Here is a 14,316-nt window from a genome sequence, read left to right as displayed (position 1 = left end):
AAATCAGGAATCATCATATGGCTTCAACCGCACAAACTTAAGATTGGCTTCAGAACACAAATGCAGATTCTATATGTACCTCCATGTATATGAAATTTTAATGCTGAAGCCACCAACTTTGTCTTTTTCTGCCTTAGATCTCCCAGTTAAACTAAAGTGGAGGGATCACAGGATTACACAAACACAGGTTTTTCCCCGATCAGAATCAATATTATCTTCTTCACTGCAAGAAAATGAAAGAATCACATCATTCCAAAATCAATCAAATACTCCATAAAACAAGTACATAAAGAGTCATTATGACCAAACTAAGCATTGTCTCTAAATTTGAGAATCTGAATTCCCAAGAAAAGAAGACTAACCTAGGTTCGAATTCTCGAATCTCAGCAAGTTCCTTCCCTGTGACATCCACCCATTGTACCTTCTTCTTCTCCTTCTTCCCAGCTTCTGTTGAATTTGAATCCGCCTTTCTAAGACTACTTTTCAAAGTGAGAGTGGTGACACCACCACTTTGACCTTCGTATTCCTTTGCATCTACTTCTTCTCTAACCTCATGATTCCTATGACCATCCACATGATTAACAGCCTCTTCATGATCATCATCATCGTCATTAGTGGCTGAAACCCAACAGAGTTTTCAACTTCAGCGAACTTGCCACGTATAAGTGAGATAATGTGGGGGATACAGAAACAGATAAAAAAGAGCACTTAAAAATCTTACATAGCAAAACAGTCATCAAAACATGTATTGAGTCTTTGAAACAGTTGATCATCAATGGAGAATTGCTTTACACCTCTTTGTCTCGATTTATCCCATTTGGTGTGTGCCCAGATGGGATAAAAGCTACAAACTTTGAGCGCAGAGAACTGGTTTGGTTTCTTTCTGGATTAGAAGAAAGACAAACCCCAGAGAAAAGGTTTTCGTCAGAATAAAAGTATTACAAAATCCTCTTAAAGAGAATCAAAGAAGCATAGATTGAGGAAACGGAGAAAGACCAAAGGCAATGGTAATGAAAAAGTATAGATTCCCTTTTGAGAACAAATCAGCGATGAAAAAAAGTACGATCCAAGGGGAATGAATTTAAAAAAGGTTGATACTTTTCTGATTTGAGAGGGCCAACGAACCTAAAGAGAGAGAGACTATGAATTTAAAAACCCTCGATTTCCCTGAGAATAAGGAATTAGATGAAGAACAAATTGATCAGAGTCGTCGACTTGTAGACTCTCGTAGTAGTGTTGTTAATATTCTCCCCTTTTTCTCTCTCTCTCTGATTAATATATTTGGGAATTCAGGATTTTGACAAAACAAGTCAAGAACTATAAACCCAAACTTTATTATTATATTACAGCAGACCAACCAGGAAAAAGAAAAGGTTTGCTTTTTTTAAAGACTTGTGGTGCCCAATTCCTAGTTACCGCTTTCAACAACCAAGTTTCGATGATTTTGTTCTTTGCAGTCTCCTTAGAAAATTTATTACAGAGGTAAAATCGTACTAATAGAGAAACTCAGACCTTTATATGATCTGACTAAAATGTTTTTCACATATAAGACTACAGAATAACTTGTTTAAGGATGATGATGCATTTGGCATGGACGCAGAGAACAAGAAGAGAACGGAAACTAGGAAGAACAATAAGACCAATGACCAACACAGTTACACAGATATTCCAGTCAATAACATAACATGTCTGAAAAGGAATCATCTGTCATGAGGCTATCCATCATGGATCATAATGCTTCACTTCCAGATTAAAAAAAAAAAGGTTCAACCAGAAATACAAGGCATCGCTAAACACAACATGGTCTAAAGATATAATAACTAAGCAAGTTTGCATATGTCCTCGTAGTCAATGGACTTGATGACTCTTCCATCGTAAACACCTTTCTCGATCTGCACTTTAGCACAGAACTTCTCAGTATCCAAACCCAACAACCTTGCATTGGAACCACGGTATGCCCCATTCACTATCTTCACTGTCCCTCCTATCTGCGGAATCACCGTCTCTAGCTCCTCCTGATCAACTCTCAGCACATGCTTAGAATCAAGCATTTCGATCTCGCCAACATACTTATCAATCACTTTCTTCACAACACCTTTTTGCTTATAGTAGCCTTTCTTAGCCAAAGCCTTACTCATCACCTTCACAATAATCCCTTCGAACAACCAGTAGTCTTTACGATTCATCCTCTCCTTCTTATTCTCTTCCTCCTTCATCAAATCATCCAAAGCTGATCTCTTCTCCTTCTCGCTCCTTCCCGAGTCCCCGCTTCTCTTCCTCTTATCCTCTCTCTCAACCTTGTCATTCTCTTCATCCTCAAACACGATCTTCGAGCTCTCCACTTTCTCTTTACCCGTAGCAACCTGTTTAACCCCTCCACCAAGAGCAAACCCAACCTTAACTCCACTCTTCAGCTTCAATTCTTCATCTTTCTTCTTCTTCTCATCATCAACATCATTATCCTCGACAACTTCTTTACCACTGCTCTCACCTTCACTACCACCAGCAGCATTCAATTTCTCAGCAGCTCTCTCAATCTGCCTCTGAATCTCCCTCTCTTGTTTCTCCTCCTCAGCTAAATCACTCTTGACTCTCTTGTTCTTCAACCTCTCCTTAAACATAGTCTCTGAATCTCTATCAATATAAGTAATAAACCAACCTTTAGGAGTCTCTTCAACCTTACACTTACCCGTCTTGCCAAGATACTTGATGAACTCAGTCAACGTCGCCCACTCAGTCGAATTCATATGAACGTGATGCCTATCGTTGATATACTCATTGTAGACAACAGTGGCGGCGATACGAGAGAAACGGTGGCTCCGCCGCATCAGATCGAGAAACGTCTGCTCGAATTCCTCGGAGTAACCATCGACGACGCGAGTCGGATTCTGGCCAAAGACTTGCATCTGCCTCTGGTGAGATTCGCTCATACAATGACACTTGAATCCGTTCTCGTCCCGGCATTGCTTCTGACACATTTGACAATACCATCGAAGCTTTTGGAGACCTTTGGCTTTGATTCGATTCGCAATCGCCTTCGGGGTTAGGAAATCGTTCTTACCCATCGACTCGAACAAAAAATTACGGTCTTTTGGGGAATTGAAATCTAGGGGTTTTAGGTAATGCAACTGATCAATTCAGATCAGGAGAGCAGAGATCTGACTTCAATCGGAAAGGATTGAAGAAGGTTCGCGAGAAAAATCGAGTCTTTGAGATGAGTTGTTTTTCGTATTCTTGATGATTCAAGTTGTAGGAGTCGGCGATAAGCGAAACTCAAATCAAATAAAATCCTAAATAAGGCCCATTAATTAAAGCCCATATAACTCTTGATTTGTAAGATATTTTAATGCACAACTTATGAAGTTATACGATCAGATATTAGAATGTCAGTGAACAAGATCGCAAGATTACTCTCATTATCTTTAAGAATAGTCCCCATTACAGTAGTTAGCAAGCTGGTTTAATGCACTTGACACCTATGGATATGTATAAAATACTCGATTGTTTTCAACGGTAAATTTGTGGGTTTGTGTTTTTCATTCGACTTTTTTTTAAGGTCAACACCATTTTGATTCGCCGTCTAATGGCATAGTTTACAGTTTACAATTCACCAAAAACCACATACACTAAAACTTCTATAAATTAATAATGTTGGAACCATCAAAATCTATTAATTTATACAGGTTTTAATTTCTCGATAAATTAATAATTATTAATTTATAGAGAGATTTTCCTAATTTGGTAAAAAACATTAAAAATAAAGTTTAATGGTTATAACTAATATTTTTATAAAATCAATTACAATGAAAATAACAATTATCATGTTTTGACAATAGCCCAAAGATTTTTATACAGTAAAAATATCAAAAATGAACTATAATAAAAAATTAATGTGTCGATATATACATATATTTAGATAATTCTATATAATTATTAATTTATATTATTGATGGGACCATATATTTACAAAAGATTTTTTAAAAAATTATTATTTTATTATATTATCGAATAATGTCCAAAATTACACTAGTCTCAACTTGGGACCGGATAAATCTATTAATTTATAGAAGTTATTAATTTACCGAGTATTAATTTATAGAGGTTGTACTGTATTAGTTTTAAAAAACTTACTGCCTATGTGTGTTGGTGTTGAAAGTAAATTTTAAACAAAAAAAATACTATACAATATCATATGTGTTGGTGTTGGGTTTAGCGAGACCAGAGTCCATAGGAAAAGCCCGTTAGGCGACAATTGTTCTGCAGCAATGGTGGGCTTGCGACAGGCCCAGGAAGGGCGGATTGACTAAGAAGAACGCCTAGGAGAAGCGCCGTTGAGAAGATCGCGGAATCACGAGGCGAGATCGGAGAGGGGGGGAAGAAATCCAGGGTTTTGTTTTGGGTTCTCTTTACTTTAATTTCGTTGTATCTAGTTCAGGAAGAACATAACTTGTAATCTCGAAATATCATTGAATGAGTGAATACAAATCCAATTCGTCCTTCTTTCCCAGTTCATATCGATTATGGGAAACATGGAAGTTAGTAGGAGAACCGAAGTTTAACACTCACTATGGTGGTTTTAAAATCATCGTATTCTACTTTTGTCTATTGAATATGCATAGGTTTTGCAAATCCATGTCTTTGACTTTGTGTTGATGAATTCAAAACAGAGACTACCATTCAATAAACAAAAAGTAGAATACTATATGAGAATTTGTTCACCTCGCGAAAATCATCTCTTACTGTCTTACACAAAACATGAAACACCCACAAAGGTTAAAATTAACCTTTTTACGTTTTAAGATGATGTTTTCACCTTCTCTTTAGCCCTCGTTTGAAAACGAAAAGACTTGGAAATGTATCGTACGTTATAAGTTATAATAAGTAACTATGTAACTTGGTGAACTAAATAAAGAATACTACGTATGCATTTTACAAAAAGGCCCTAATACAAAAATACAAACATACTAAATCATACTAATAGGTTGCTTTTAAAAAAAAAATATTATTTTAATCATATATGTATATTTATTTTTCTAGTAGCACCCTCTAAAAAGACTACACCTATCTCATTTATCTGAGCAACGTTGCTTAGACAAGCAATTCAAAAAACTGATACTCTACTTTTTCCCTTCTTTTTTATTATTATATTATTTTATCTGAACAACTCTCTTTCAAAGTAACTGCCACTAAAGATACCCTAATTACTTCCGCCAACTTTAACTTTAGAAGTGGTAACTAGCAACTGAAATATAAACCACTGACTGACTATTTAAAAAAAAAAAAATTAAAAACATGGCCACATGGGTGACCGGGAAGAACTTTCGGAGATAAAACGAATAACAAGTTGTCAAAAGTCTTTACATCAAAAGTCTTTTCTTCACAAGTCTCTATCTTGATAATTAAGTGGATATTCCCAAACTTATCATGGATCTGCCTGGAGGAAAGAGCGACGGAAGATGACAACATCAACGAAACAATGGCCGAGGGTAAATTTCGGATGAATTGTAATTGGATCATCATCATAATATATAATAATCTTATCATGTTTTGGTTGGTACATATATAAGTCAATAAGTCAATGCATACAAGTCAATAAAACTAATTTCATAATAATGATAATATATTTTAAGACAACAAATATAAAAGGAGACGATTGATACATACGGGTAATTTATTATGTACATACCAAAAAAACCTTTGTTGTGAACAAAAAAAAAAAAGAGTGTAAACAAAGCTCCGACGACGATGGGCATGGGTCTGCTACTCACCGTCTGGTTCCTCTTGTGTATCTCCGGTTCGGTTCACTTAGTTCGAGCTCAAAACCAAACTGGAGCCACTCCCACTACTCATCCGGACGAAGGTGATATATGCTACGTACTTTGAAATCATTAAATTAACAACTTTTTGGTTTTAAATAATAAAAAAAGACTACTGACGGGTTGTTGTGGGATAAACTGCAAACAGCGCGAACTTTGAACTCCATCTTCGCGACTTGGAAGATCCAGGCTCCGAAGGAATGGAACATCAGCGGCGAACTTTGCTCTGGCGCCGCAATCGAGGATAGTATCAGCATCGACGACCAAACCTACGACACTCTTATCAAATGCGACTGCAAGTTCGACAGCTCCACAATCTGCCGCATCACAGCCCTGTACGTACAGTTTACATATCTTTCTCTTTATTTCTTTTTTCTCTGTTAATCTTTGTGCATTTACCCACTGGATATCGATGTTGCCATATTGTTGTTTCACTTTCACAGCAAGGTTTCTGAGAAAGATGTTGGAGGACCTATACCTTCCCAGCTCTGGACTTTGATACACCTCAAAAATCTGTATACTGACATACACTTTACCTTTTTCTTGAATTCTTATCATCGTCATAAAAAAAAATGACATAAGGCATTTTTCTTTCAGGAACCTGGGTCGAAATTATCTCACAGGCTCCATTTCTCCTGCAATTGGAAACTTGACTCAAATGGAATGGATGTAATTATATAAGGCTCACCTTCGCTTCTTCTTCCTTTTACTAATCTCTCTTTCTTGTCTCTCACGCTCCAACTGTTCTCTCAACTACTGTAGGACTTTTGGGATCAATGCTTTGTCTGGCCCCATTCCCAAGGAAATTGGATTGCTTACAGAATTGAAATCCCTGTAAGCTTCTTCTTCGTCTTCATTATTTTTAAAAGATATCATAAATGTCAGATTTTGATGCTTTATTATTATTAAACCTATCTTGTATGTGTTTCCTTCATGCAGTGGACTTGGTGTAAATAACTTTTCCGGTTCTATACCAGCTGAGATTGGGACTTGTACAAAACTAATAAAAATGTGAGAATATACAAAGTACTTTTACGTAATTAATTTCAGAAACTTTTTTTTAATTAATAACTAGGATTTTAACCCAATTTTTGTTATTTGTATATATAAGGATGTTAGATTTTTACAGTTTTCTACTATAATTTAAATGTCAAGTGTTTCTTAGATTTTTAACCTGTAATACATGTGTAACTCTATAATTTAGTATTGCAATTATACATTTAAAATTAGAGATGTAGAAAAAAGTAAACAGTTTCATTTAACGTATCCTACATCAGATTAATGAAAATTTTAACACGCCTTTCCATTTAATCCGGGAGCTGATAAATACTTTTTTTTTATCAAGATAATTTCTTTTGTCACGTTTACATAATTTATTTATTAGAATTTTATAATATTGTAAAATTATATCAAGGTAACATATATATAACTCTTACAACTAATTTTAACTAAAATACCTTATTTGATTTTAGGGAACTAAAAACCTTTAGTGTGATAAACTCTCAATTTTTTGTTATGTTTGATATTCTTATATTGGTGGTACAAAATAAGTTATTAAATTAATATGCGTTATAGTGGAAACAATTATATTTTAATTTTGGACACTTATTAACTAGGTTGCATGGAAACGGAAATAGCTACGCGGAAGCAAAACGTTTCAGAAACGAGAAACGATTTTTTTTCTAAAATTAAGAAATAGAAACGTTTTGTAAATGTATATATATATATGTATATATATAATAAAACACCAAGCATGAAACATGTATCAAAAGGAATATTTGAAACAACACAAATTCAAAACATAAATATTACATAGTTGAATTAAAAATTTAAAATACTAATAATATTATATATTATATGTATTATGAATATATATATTTATTCGAATTTGGATTTATTTTTATCTTATTTATAATATGCTTTTTAATCATTGTCTATAATTTTTAGTTGATATTCCACGTAGAACATAAACTTTTTTTTTCATTGGTCTTTATTACTATTTTTTTTTTCAAAATCACTAGAATCTGGTGTTTGTTAGTATTTCTTACCATTTATATTGCAGATACCTAGGAGCTTCTGGACTTAGAGGGGGAATACCTTCGTCGTTTGCTAATCTTCTAGAGCTGGAAGAGGCGTAAGATTTTATTTATTTTATTGAATTCGCATATAATATAAGTTTTATCGTTGGAATTCTACAGTATTGTAATCTATTTATTAATTAATTTACATATTACTATTTTATTTTTTTTGGCCATGGGGTGATTTTTCCCTTGATGTTAATTTGTACCAGTTGGTTAAACGATCTGGACATTACTGGTCCGATACCGGAACTTATAGGAAGATGGACCAAACTTCGTATCTTGTAAGTTGTAAGAATGATTTCATTTTTTAGAGAAAAATTGCTCTTGTTTATAATTACGTCTTTTATTTTAATTTTTAGTCCCAATGGAAAAAATTTCATGGCATTTTGATTTTGATTTTGGGATTCAATGATTAATTGCTACCACGTTTTACTACAGGAAACTTCACGGAACTGGTTTGAGTGGTCCGATACCGTTGTCATTTTCCAACTTAACTTCTTTGAGTGAACTGTATGTGTTATTGCGTTGGTGTCATAATTAATCACTTTTGTTTGCTATTTTTCTCTTCTTTCCTTCTGATGCACGTAATAATCATATCCTAAAATGTAGGAGTCTTGGTGATATATCCAATGGAAGCTCTTCTCTTGAATTCATCAAAGACATGAAATCTCTAAAGATATTGTAAGGCAACAGTACTTGTACTCCTGTCTCCAATTCGTCATGAACTGTTTCACTCTCCTCCTTACGTGTATCTATTTCACATTGATGATATATTCATGTGTCGCAGAGTATTTAGGAACAGCAATCTCACTGGGACAATACCCTCTGATATCGGGAAATACTCAAGTCTGGAAAATGTGTAAGTACAACATATGTCCGCATTTTCTTGAACACGAGTGAGATGATCTGTGAAAGTCACTGCGAGAATACGAAGTGATCTTAACATTACTGATCGATAATATTATTTCTCATTCATTTCTCTGTTTTCCAGTGATTTAAGCTTCAACAAACTACATGGACCAATTCCGGCTTCACTTTTCAACTTAAATCAACTTACTCACTTGTAAGTTTTCTATTTATTTTTTGGGTCTTTATGTTGGTATGTATTCCCTACCAGTGATATATATAACTCTGGAAAATACTTTTCATGTCTTCAAATTAGGTTTCTGGGCAACAACACGTTGAATGGTTCTTTGCCCACTGAAAAGAGCCGGAGTTTGAGCAATATGTGAGTTACAAAGTCCTTTCTAATTGACCATCTTTGAAAGCCACAAAGTCCTGATCATATATATATACATACACAAATTTTGTACAAATACAATCTGGAAACTGTTCCTGATTATATATGCAACATTGTATTCTGTAGATCCTAATCATAATTCTTCTTTTATTTTTTTTCAGAGATGTATCCTACAATGATTTGTCTGGTAGTCTTCCTTCATGGGTCAGCTTACCAAACTTGAAACTGTAAGTAAACTATATCTCTACTATAATGGGAAACATTTATAAGAATTATAATAAAACTGTATGTTATTTGTGCAGCAACCTTGTTGTTAACAACTTCACCTTGGAAGGTCTAGACAAGAGGTGATATTTTTATTTAATTATGTTCTTGTTGATGCCCCGAAATTCCATTTTTTTTTAATTGTTAATATTTTGTTAAAAAGGGTTCTACCAGGACTAAAGTGCCTGCAGAAGAACTTCCCTTGCAATCGAGGCAAAGGAATTTGTAAGTGTGACAGAGATATATCATCATAACCATTGTTCTCAATATATGTTCTAAAGTTTTCTCTACTAATGACTGGTGGTCTAGATTCTGATTTTTTCATCAACTGCGGAGGCTCACAAATACAGTCTGTTAGCGGAGAAGTATTTGAGAGGGATGATGAGGATCTTGGATCAGCTTCTTTTTTCGTGAGTGATGTTCAGAGATGGGCAGCCAGTAGTGTAGGACTTTATGCCAATAGTAGTAATAATATGTGGGTTGTCAACACTATGGACTCAGAGCTTTTTCAGTCAGCAAGACATTCTTCATCTTCCCTAAGGTATTATGGGTTGGGGCTTGAAAATGGAGTCTATACAGTAAGACTTCAGTTTGCTGAATTAGTAATTGTTGGTTCTAACACGTGGAAAGCTTTAGGACGACGACCTTTTGACATTTATGTTCAGGTCTGCGTCTACCCTACCGCGTTACAAGTTAACTTGTTGGTGTAACTAATAATCTTCTTGCTGAATTCTGAAACCTAGCTTCGTTTTTCCCAGGGAAGACTTGTTGCAAAGGATTTTGATATACGCAGAACAGTTGGTGACTCTACTGTCGGATCAGCTCGGAGAGAATATAAAGCAACTGTATCAGAAAACTACCTTGAAATCCTTCTTTTATGGGCTGGCAAAGGATCATTTAGTATTCCTTTAAAAGGTACTTATGGGCCACTCATATCGGCCGTCAGTGCAAAACCAGGTATCACAACAACAGCAACTGTCCATCGAATTCTTTTTCTTCTTGATCTTTTTTGCCTGCAGGTTTTGTTTCTTTCTATCTCCTAAAGTCGGAGTGTTACATATTGTTGTTCAGATTTTACACCAACTGTAGCTAACAGGCCACCATCAAAGGATAATCATGGGACTGGTGCTGTTGTGGGTGCTATTCTTGGCGTAGGACTTTTCATCATATTTTTGGTGGGCGTCGTTATCTTCATCATCCGAAAAAGACGAAAGCGTTACACAGATGATGAAGGTGTGTATATGTCATTACAACACAAACTAGCCCTTGATCGAGCTTTAGTATCATCCTTCAAATTAAATCATATTTTGTTTTTTTTTTGTTGTTGTGGCAGAGCTGCTTAGTATGGACGTAAAACCTTACACTTTTACTTACTCTGAACTTAAAAATGCCACTCAAGATTTTGATCCCTCAAACAAGCTTGGAGAGGGAGGGTTTGGGTCTGTTTATAAGGTAAACCTACCCCATATCAAAAAGAACAAATGTGCTTTTGTTATGATTTAACACATTAATTCAACAGGGAAATCTGGATGATGGAAGAGAGATCGCTGTGAAAGTGTTGTCGGTTGGATCGCGACACGGTAAGGGACAATTTGTTGCAGAAATCGTAACAATTTCTACAGTTCTGCATCGCAACCTAGTAAAGCTTTACGGGTGCTGCTATGAAGGAGGTCATCGCTTGCTCGTATATGAGTACCTCCCTAATGGCAGTCTTGATCATGCACTCTTTGGCCATGGTCAGTAGTGAGCAGAAAGATTAGTACTTATTTATCTTTCATTCTCTGCCAAAGCTGATTTTGGATGTCGCAGGAGGTGAAAAGGCTTTGCATCTTGATTGGTCAACCCGTTTTGAGATATGCCTAGGAGTAGCTAGAGGTCTAGCCTACCTCCACGAGGAGGCGAGTGTTTGCATAGTACACAGGGATGTGAAGGCCAGCAACATTTTGCTTGACTCTAAGCTGCTCCCAAAAGTTTCTGATTTTGGGCTTGCAAAGCTATACGATGACAAGAAAACCCACATAAGTACAAGAGTGGCAGGGACCATGTACGTATATCCCCAAACCCTCTACTATTTTTATTCCTTACAACAATAACAAATGATGTTATACCAATGTAGTGGATATCTTGCGCCAGAGTATGCCATGCGTGGACATCTAACAGAGAAAACAGATGTATATGCCTTTGGTGTTGTGGCTCTTGAGCTAGTTAGTGGAAGGAAAATCTCTGATGTGAGCCTGGATGATGAAAAAAATTATCTTCTTGAATGGGTACGCACGTCCTTGCTAGTTGTATATATATACATTTTGATTGGAAATGTATAAAGCCGATATAATTGTGGTGTACAATTAATAGGCATGGAATCTACACGAGAAATGCCGTGAAGTTGAAATAATCGATCGGGAGCTGACTGAATTTAACATGGAAGAAGTGAAACGCATGATAAAAATTGCTCTGCTGTGCACTCAGACATCTCATGCCATAAGACCACCTATGTCAAGAGTGGTGGCGATGCTTTCTGGAGACGTTGAGGTCATTGATGTAACCTCTAAGCCACGCTACCAGCCCGACTGGATATTTGATGACACCTCAAGCTCCTCTCTTGGCACCTTTCAAACTAAAGACACAAGCACTTCTTCGTCCTCCTCGACGAGGTTTGTGACGCCTAGAGATGGCGACTTTCAGCCAATGCTTGGAGTCAAGATTAACGAGGGGAGATGAGAATGTTTCTTCTCTATCTATCCAAAAGTTTTTTTTGTACTTTTAAAACGTATAGCAATGCTTGGTGGCTGACAAAAACATATTGAATCTCTTATGTTTATTCCTCTAGATAAACAAATTGAAAGTTTGAAACATATAAACGCATAAAGAGATTGACGACATAAAAGAAGAACTATGAGACTTATGTGAAGAAAAGATCCCACATCGATTCGATGTGAAAGGACTTGATTAATATATAAAAGGTTAGAGTCTCTCCACTCATTGTTAATTGGTTTTGAGTTGGAAGCCCACAGTAAAACCCAAATTTAACATGGTAATAGAAAAAAGAATGCCATCGAGATAGCTGAAAAAAATAGAGCATTATCTCGAAAGAGTGTGTGAATAAAAATATCTTATATTGGATAGGACCTCTCCATTCATTGGTTTTGAGTTGGAAACCACACTAAAACTCAAATTTAACAACTTACATACACGACTTTACTTCCGCAAAAACATTTGCATTGTCTTACATACACGACTGGTCGAGAGTTGAAGTCGAAATTAATCGGGACACTATAGTAAGATATTTTGCTTACTTGCCGTCAAAACATAAATAAATGAGACGGTGAATAAATAAATAAATAAACTTATCATGTTTTGGTTGGTTATTATATGAGTCAATGAATAAAAGTCAAGAAAGATCATTTAAGACAATTATTAAAAATTAAAATGAAGACAACATACATATAAGGGAGGCGATATACACCGAAGCTTTTGTGTCAGACAACCGTTGGTTCTTAAAAAAGAAAAATATACTAAAAAAGAGTAAAATTAAACCGCTGCCGAGCGACGATGCCGACGTGTCTGCTCCTCACCGTCTGGTTCCTCTTGTGTATCTCCGGTTCGGTTCACATGGTTCGAATTTAAAACCTAACCGTAGCCACTACTCATAACGACGAAGGTACTTTACTGAAATAATTAAATTACAAATGTTGCATGCAGAGCCGTGCCAAGGTATTTTAATGTTATAAGCAAAAAATGGTTTGATATATTGTTGGATATGGGCTATGCCCAATATGCCACTCGGCCCAATAAAATTCATTAATCACAATTTCTGTCCAACAAGATTGGGAGCAAGTCTACTAATTCCCGCGAAAGGGCAATCTCGGGAATTCACGACGAAAACCCTAGACATCCCTAGGTCAACAGTCCCCTATAAAAGGAGAAAGCATTTATTGGGATCACCATCCTGACCCGCGGACAATACCTACAGAGCAATACTTTGCATCGAAAACTGTTATTGTCTTTCGTATAATTCGTTCTTGTTTTCAGTTCGTCACTTTAAGATTGCTAGTTCGCTTGTGAACTAACAAGCTCTACCCCGACTTGTTTTAAGTGACGATCTCACGTTTTCCCCGATTAATAAAAGAACTTGCTTGCTCTTTCCCACAAAATCTTTATTTGTCTAAATTGTGCAATCCCCGGTACAATCAATTGGCGCCCACCGTGGTGCAAGAGTAAAGCGTTTCTTTTGACGAATCAAAACCGATGATCCTCACTTCTTCGAAGTCTCAAGAGTCATGACGAACCCCAACGAAAAGTTCAACGAAACAACGGAGCAGCCAACGGGGCAGCGATGGGGGCGAACAAGAACACGAACTGTCCCCCCGCCGAACTCCCTGCCAAGCCCAACCGAAGGCTCCTTGCCGAGCCCAGTCGAAGGCTCACTGTCGAGCACAATCTCTCCACCGGCGCCTGACGCGCCCTCCGAGCCTCCCGTAGTTGCACACGCCGAAGCCGGACCTGCCGTAGACCAGCTGGTTACCAACGCCGCTGCTCTCCTCACCGCCGCTCTCACCAACGCTACCACTCTCCCCAGCGCCACTCTCCCCTTACCTGTACAAAGAAACAGACTCGACGATATGATGCAGGTCATTCTCGGTCGTCTTGATGGCCAGGAAATACGAACAAACGAACGGCTCGAGGCCATCGCAGCCGCACAAGAGGCCTCGCAGAACCAAATCAGCAAGCTCCAACGAAGGAGGGGCGAGCGCCGAAACGACAGCAGTCCTGCCGGCGAGAACGAGAATCCTCCCCCAGCGCAACCTTCTGTGGAGGACCGATACGACGGCCACAGACGCCGCCCGACGTCCATTATCGTAGGATCCGTTGATCGACGCAGTAGAGAGGAGCCAAATGAGGAGCTGCGAGACGGCCA

The 14,316-nt window shown here is 37.0% G+C and overlaps 3 protein-coding genes across 3 annotated transcripts; 1 reads left to right on the top strand and 2 right to left on the bottom strand.

Annotated features, from left to right (window-relative positions):
* LOC104778411 lies at window positions 130–1,449 on the bottom strand. The gene is made up of 3 exons (XM_010502853.2): window positions 722–1,449; window positions 363–618; window positions 130–223 (listed from the first exon to the last, which is right to left on the bottom strand). Exons 1-3 carry the CDS (start codon window positions 771–773, stop codon window positions 166–168), a joined length of 366 nt encoding a protein of 121 aa, XP_010501155.1. The 5' UTR covers window positions 774–1,449; the 3' UTR covers window positions 130–165.
* On the bottom strand, window positions 1,612–3,258 carry LOC104778412 (DNA/RNA-binding protein KIN17-like). The gene has a single exon (XM_010502854.2). The coding sequence runs from the start codon at window positions 3,063–3,065 to the stop codon at window positions 1,821–1,823; it is 1,245 nt and encodes a 414-aa protein (XP_010501156.1). The 5' UTR covers window positions 3,066–3,258; the 3' UTR covers window positions 1,612–1,820.
* LOC104778410 (probable LRR receptor-like serine/threonine-protein kinase At1g56140) lies at window positions 5,661–12,219 on the top strand (the record flags this gene model as incomplete). The annotated part of the gene is made up of 21 exons (XM_019241147.1): window positions 5,661–5,753; window positions 6,514–6,650; window positions 6,756–6,827; window positions 7,879–7,950; window positions 8,107–8,178; window positions 8,336–8,407; window positions 8,507–8,578; window positions 8,685–8,756; window positions 8,889–8,960; window positions 9,060–9,125; window positions 9,299–9,364; window positions 9,440–9,484; window positions 9,565–9,626; window positions 9,711–10,066; window positions 10,160–10,358; window positions 10,473–10,634; window positions 10,735–10,853; window positions 10,921–11,137; window positions 11,211–11,445; window positions 11,518–11,668; window positions 11,754–12,219. Coding segments are annotated over 21 exons (2,778 nt in total), but the record flags the coding sequence as incomplete, so codon positions are not given.

The sequence above is a fragment of the Camelina sativa genome, chromosome 3 (genome assembly GCF_000633955.1).
Source record: "Camelina sativa cultivar DH55 chromosome 3, Cs, whole genome shotgun sequence".
Lineage (NCBI taxonomy): Eukaryota > Viridiplantae > Streptophyta > Magnoliopsida > Brassicales > Brassicaceae > Camelina > Camelina sativa.
This window is presented reverse-complemented; position numbering and strand designations above follow the sequence as displayed.